At 38.7% G+C, this 6,000-nt stretch overlaps 1 protein-coding gene across 1 annotated transcript in view; it reads left to right on the forward strand.

The window, feature by feature from the left end:
- FREM3 (FRAS1 related extracellular matrix 3) overlaps positions 1-2,206 on the forward strand; it is a 76,852-nt gene extending 74,646 nt beyond the window's left edge. The window contains exon 8 of the mRNA XM_006734927.2: positions 1,503-2,206. Coding sequence (XP_006734990.2) covers positions 1,503-1,708 — 206 coding nt within the window. The 3' untranslated portion in view covers positions 1,709-2,206. The remainder of the gene's footprint in view (positions 1-1,502) is intronic.
- Positions 2,207-6,000: the final 3,794 nt, after the last annotated feature.

Raw genomic sequence — 6,000 nt, forward strand, 5'->3', positions numbered from 1 at the left:
TTTAGAAAAATATCTTCGTGGGCGCCTGGGTGGCTCAGTTGGTTAAGCTTCTGACTTTGGCTCAAGTCATGATCCCGAGTCAGGCTCTATGCTGGGCTTGGAGTCTACTTGTCCCTCTGCCCCCGCCAACCCCCCCCCCCACTGCTCGTGCTCTCTCTCTCTCTCTCATGAATAAATAAAATCTTTAAAAAAAGGAAAAAATATCTTTGCAACAATCTCAAACTTACAGAAAAGCGACAAGTACAGTGAAAAAACACTTTTTTTCCTGAATCATTGAGAGCAAGTTGTCAATAAATTTGGAATCATCTATGAAAACTTAGAATGCCATTTCTACAAAGACATTCTCCTCTGTGACCACAATGCAAGCATGAAATCAGGAACTTAATCTGATACATTACCACAGTCCAGTCCTCAGACCTCATTCAAGATCCACCAGGTGTTGCCCAGTCATTCTCTACAGCAAAAGAGTCCAGTTGAGACTCCCATTCTATTTAGTTGTCATGTCTGTTGAGTTTCTTTCAACCTGAAATAGTTCCTTGTCTTTCCTTGACTTTCATGACCTTGATATTTTTGAAGATTACTAGGTTTGGTAGCATGTAAAATGTCCCCCAGCTTGGGCTTGTCTGATGTTTCCTTATAATTAGATTTAGGCTCTGCATCTTTGGCAGGAATGTTTGCAGAGATGACACTGTGTTCTCTTTGGATTCTATCAAATGGCACACAGTTTCCATTTATCCTATCAATGGTGGTGTTAACTTTGATCACTTGGTTAAGGTGGTATCTGCCAGGTTTCTCCACTATGAAGTTGTTTTTCTTCCTTTGCAATTAATAAATATTTTATGGAGAGATGCCTTGAGACAATATAAATATTCTGTTCCTTGATTAGCATATTTATTTATATTACTTAAGGTTTTCTATTTTATTCCATTGGTTATAATTTATTGCTATCATTACATTTGATGACTTTTTAAATAAGTAGTAAAGAAGCTATAGGATCAGGTGACCCAACTTACAAAATAATTAATAACCCAGAAAGCAGCAGAAACTCCATGCCTTAGTAAAATCAAGCAGAATGTGGTAAGATTAACCAAATATCTGGCAAAGGTGAATGAGTGAAACCTAATGAAAATAAAATTCATGATAGTGACCTTAACAATTAAAAATTTAAAATGTGAAGTTCTTTATTACAAATTGAAGTTGCTTTCAGAGAGGCTTCAGTCTATCAGTGAGATTTTTGTGGAAGTGTTTGGAAGGTAATGTGCTCGGTCTCAACATGGAGAGCCCTGATGAGGACAGCCCATGTTCATGGATGAGTGACTATCATGGCATTTGGTAGAATATGGTAACTTGCCCTTCTTGGGCGTTGAGCCCACAAAATATGATTCTGAGGGTGCTGTGTACATAAGAGAATGCTATTTTTCTCTGAAGGAAATTTTTCTCTGAAGGAAAACTTATGACAATGAATCCTACAGTCTCACTCTTGACTTTGCCTTTCCCACTAGCTGGAATAGATTATGTTGGCATCAGCCGAAATCTTGCCTTTGCTCCGGGAGTGCATCTGCAGATATTCCAAGTGACGATCCTTGATGACCTGGGACAGCCCATCTTGGAGGGCCCAGAGAGGTTTGAATTAGTTCTCCAGATGCCAGTGGGTGCAGTGCTTGGAGAACCACATAAAACCACCATTTTCATCAATGACGCCATCTGACTGTAAGCAGAGTGCTTGTAGTTCATTTGATTGAAAGACTTTAAGGACTTAAACACCCAAAAGACGTCTCTTAACAACAGAATGAAACTGTACACATTTAGAACTTAGCAACTCTGAGATATCAGTGATATTGTACTGTCATTGTGTTATATATATTCTGGTGATATGTGCAAATAGAGTTTATGTGGCTGTATGGATATATATAGAGAGAGAGACACATATACAGAGAAAGGATTGAGCCCAGAAAGGATTAGATAGTGCTCTTGTTTTCCTTTTCCTATTTTCTTTTACTTTTTGCTTCTGAAGCTAATGAAAGCCATTGTCACCAATTAAATCAAAAGTTAAGAACAAAAGGATCAGCTTCTATTTGCCAATTGATGCTGGACATGAAGCACCTTTCAACTGTATACATACTCTCACCCTCTTTCAGTGTTTCAGGTTATTGTGATTAAGAGTTCCCTAACTGAAATTTGCAGAGAAGGCCAAAGCTCCTTTTTGCCAATTCTCTATTTTCCTCCACATTCTTACTCAGAGCCACTTAGGTAGGGAAATTCTTTCATCAGCTGTCCCTTCCTTTGCAAATTCCTTTATAAAACAGGATAAAAAAAATAAAATGATCTTTAAAAATGCAAGTATCATGAAGAAGAAAGAAAAGTTGAAGAGTTGCATAAGCCCCAAACTGCCCAATTTGTTCTTAACTAAGTTTAAGTTGGCAATATAAATACCATCAGCATGCCTCAGCTAATACCACATAAGTCAGAGTTTCCAAATTATTTTGAAAACCACATCTTCATTCTGGTCATTATCTTTTAGGTATTTCTTATGCAAATCTGTTTTATTTATTTTTTTCTAATTCCTTTAAATTTGTGTTTCAGACATGACTTAACCTATTCACAAGCCAACATAGCACATGATAAAAACCACTTTAAAAAAAAAAAAAACATTTCAAGAAGCCTTCCCCACAGGTACTGAAGAGGGGACAAGAAGGCCCTTGGCTCCCATGCAGTCTGCATATATAAGCAGTGTATCTATCATCAGCCTGGGTTTTGCTTCCTTGCTGGACAGTGTCAGCTTCCCCAACCAGAGAGATTTTTCCAAGCTACTCTGCAACTCTTGACCTCACTTTCCCTTCTGTAAAATGAGAAATCTGACCTCGATTTCCAGTTCTAATTCCTGTCTGAGTACTTATCTACCAACAGAAAATCACCCTCCTTCATCTTATAATTTACCCAGCTACCAGGATCAAAATTCTTTTAAACTCGGGATGTCTGGCTGGCTCAGTCAGTGGAGGATGTGACTCTTGATCTTGGGGTTGTGAGTTCAAGCCCCATGCTGGGTATAAAGATTACTTAAAAATAAAATCTTAAAAAAAAATCTTTTAAACTCAGTTCAATTCAACAGATATTTATTGGGCTTCTCCAATATGTCAGAAAGATATGAACCCTTCACAAATGTTAAAAAAAAAATAATGAAAAAACTACATATTGGCCAGGATAACTGTCAGATACATCCAACAGTCCCCAAATAAAGCAACCATCCTGAATTTCCTGCTGAGTACCACTGTGCCTGGGAAAAATCCACATTGTCAGCTTTGTCAAGAAAGCCACAGAGGATTTGGTTTTGAACCTGAAATTAAACCCAGTCTTTCAGTGTTTTTCCGACAATCCCTCTCTCTCACTCTCTTGTCCTGTCTTTTGTTAAGGAACTCCATCCAGAAGAATGCCGTGTTTATGCATACATCTTTTTTCCTGGGTGACATTACCAACAGTGCTTTCTGTGAAGTCTGTTTCATTCCTAGTTTCCTCCCAGAAAGACATGCCAGGAAGCAAAACTACTTTTTTTTGGCTTCTAGGATAAAACCCAGTATATTCTACATATGACTTTAATTGTACTAAATGAATGTACATACTGAATGAAAGTGATCTAGTGGTCTAAAGGAGTGAAAAATACCCAATTTCCTACCAAGAATGGACTGACACACTATGAAAAATTGGGCTCATTTTCATTCCTCATGTATTCTTCTCTCGTGCTAATATTTTTATGGAATAAAAAGTATATACATTTTTTTCTCATTAATACTTCAGCTTTCCGGGCACCTGGGTGGCACAGTCAGTTCAGCAACTGACTTGGTTTCTGCTCTGGTCGTGATCTCGGAGTCATGGGATCGAGTCCCCCATCGGGCTCCGTTGTGAGCTGAGTCTGCTTAAGATTCCCTCTCCCTCTGCCCCTCCCTTCCATGCTCTTTCTCTCTCTCTCTTAAATAAATAAATCAATCTTTAAAAAACACTCCCGTTTTCTTAGGGATTTAGAAAGCATCATGGAGATATACCAGTTGCCCCATAATGTCACTATTACTGAATAAACTATAAATGGAAAGGTGTTGTACATTTTATTCTAGTATCCAGGGCCCGATTTAAGGAGCCCATTTACAGAGTGAATGAAAACCACAGGCAGCCAAGGGCAGTCATTTACTGAAGTGGAGGAGACACCAGGCGTAAGTCCTCCATGCACGGCTGTACCCACCAGGGCTCAGCCCAGGTGATGATGGCCCATAAGGGACAGCCCAACACTGCTGACTCCACAATGCATTTTCTACCAGGCAAGCATTCTAAAATTTTTTGTCACAAGGCACCACAATGTTGTACCTCCTAACCTTATTATAATAGTGAATAATTATAAGCAACCTAAATGGCCCATACTAAGAAAATTGTTAATTGAACTGTGGGATATCTACTTGATAGAATAGTATGAATTCTAGGTTACCAGTGATCGTGTTGCTATTGCAACCTTTAAAAATATGGAAAAGAGTAAAAGGACATGCCTGGAAAAGATAATAACTTTGTGTTAGGGTCAGGAGATTATCAGCCATTTTTTTTTTCCAAACTTACTCTACAGTTACATTGGTAAATATATGTTCAAGAGCAAGTTTTTGCTATTTATGAAATTAAGGAAATTAAGCAGGTTATAACGACCTCACTCTGTTATATTATCACAACTTATGACAGAGTCAAATGGGGTCCCTTGGGAACATTAGCCCTGACTTTAGAAAAATGAGCTGGATACGAAGAGGTATCACCAAAACTAAATACAATAAAAGTGAAAATAAAAGGAAAAGGTAAGCAGGGTAGAGAAACGGGGCTTCATCAAATGTGTCTCTAAATATGATGAGGTAGAGACAAGGAAACAAAACAAACAGAGTTTGACAGGTATAGTAGGCTGAAAATGGCCTCCAAAGAATTCAGGTCTTCCTAGAACGTATGAATTTCACTTACCTGGAAAAATGATCTTGGCACATGAAATTAAATTAAGGATCTTGAGATGGGAAGACTCTCCAGGGTGGGCCCTAACTCACCGTAATCACAGGCGTCCTCATAAGAGAGAGTTGATGGAGAGCACACATAGAAGAGAAAAGATTGGGTGATGGGGCCACAAGCCAAGGGAGGCCGGCAGCCACCCGAGCTGGGAGAGGCCAGAAGTGGATCCCCCTCTAGAGCCCCTGGGAGAAGTGAGCCCTGCCATCATCTAGACTTTGTCCCGGTGATACTGATTTCAGACTTCTACACTTGTATCCCTCTGTAAGTCAAATTCATAATGCTCAGATGAAGGGCAAGTGATCTTCATAGCCTTGAAAGGATATTTTCAGAGCAGGGGACATCTATGCAGCTGTCTTCCTTTCTCTTTACTCATTCACCAGTCTCTCTTGACCTGAGGATCGTGTTGTCATTTGAAGGACCAGTGCCTCAGATCCTTCCATTCTTAGTATGGTGGCATATCTTGACACTATGATATGTCAACTGGATCCAGTTGAGAGCAAACACAAATTGCTGGACTTGGTACAAAGCCTTCTTCTTTGACTCTACAATGGAATATCAATTTAAAAAAAATGATAGGCAGTCAGAAATCATCACAAAAGCTTGCCTCTTCTACCCCACCCCCACATTTATAATGTTAAACTAGGAATTTGAGTTCAAAATTACAACCCCCAAAGAAGTCTACCATAATTTTGTGTTAAGAATATTTTATTATATAAAAAAAAGAATATTTTATTGTACTTCCTTAAAAATTGGTGATTCATGCAGTGACTCTCTACTAACCAAAAAGTTTAATTAGCCAGAACTACTCAACCATCTTTCCAGAAATTGAGCAGTTTGCTTACTGTTCTTAGTATGATCTATTTGTTTGGTAAATGTTAGGAAGCATGAAAAAAAACCCAGTTTGTTTCTATAAGAGATAAGCACTGTGGATGTGATAGTGTTCCGTAAGGAAACGAGATTGGGGTGTTGTACATTATG

The sequence above is a fragment of the Leptonychotes weddellii genome, chromosome 2 (assembly GCF_054177405.1).
Source record: "Leptonychotes weddellii isolate Sample4059 chromosome 2, ASM5417740v2, whole genome shotgun sequence".
Classification (NCBI taxonomy): Eukaryota; Metazoa; Chordata; class Mammalia; order Carnivora; family Phocidae; genus Leptonychotes; species Leptonychotes weddellii.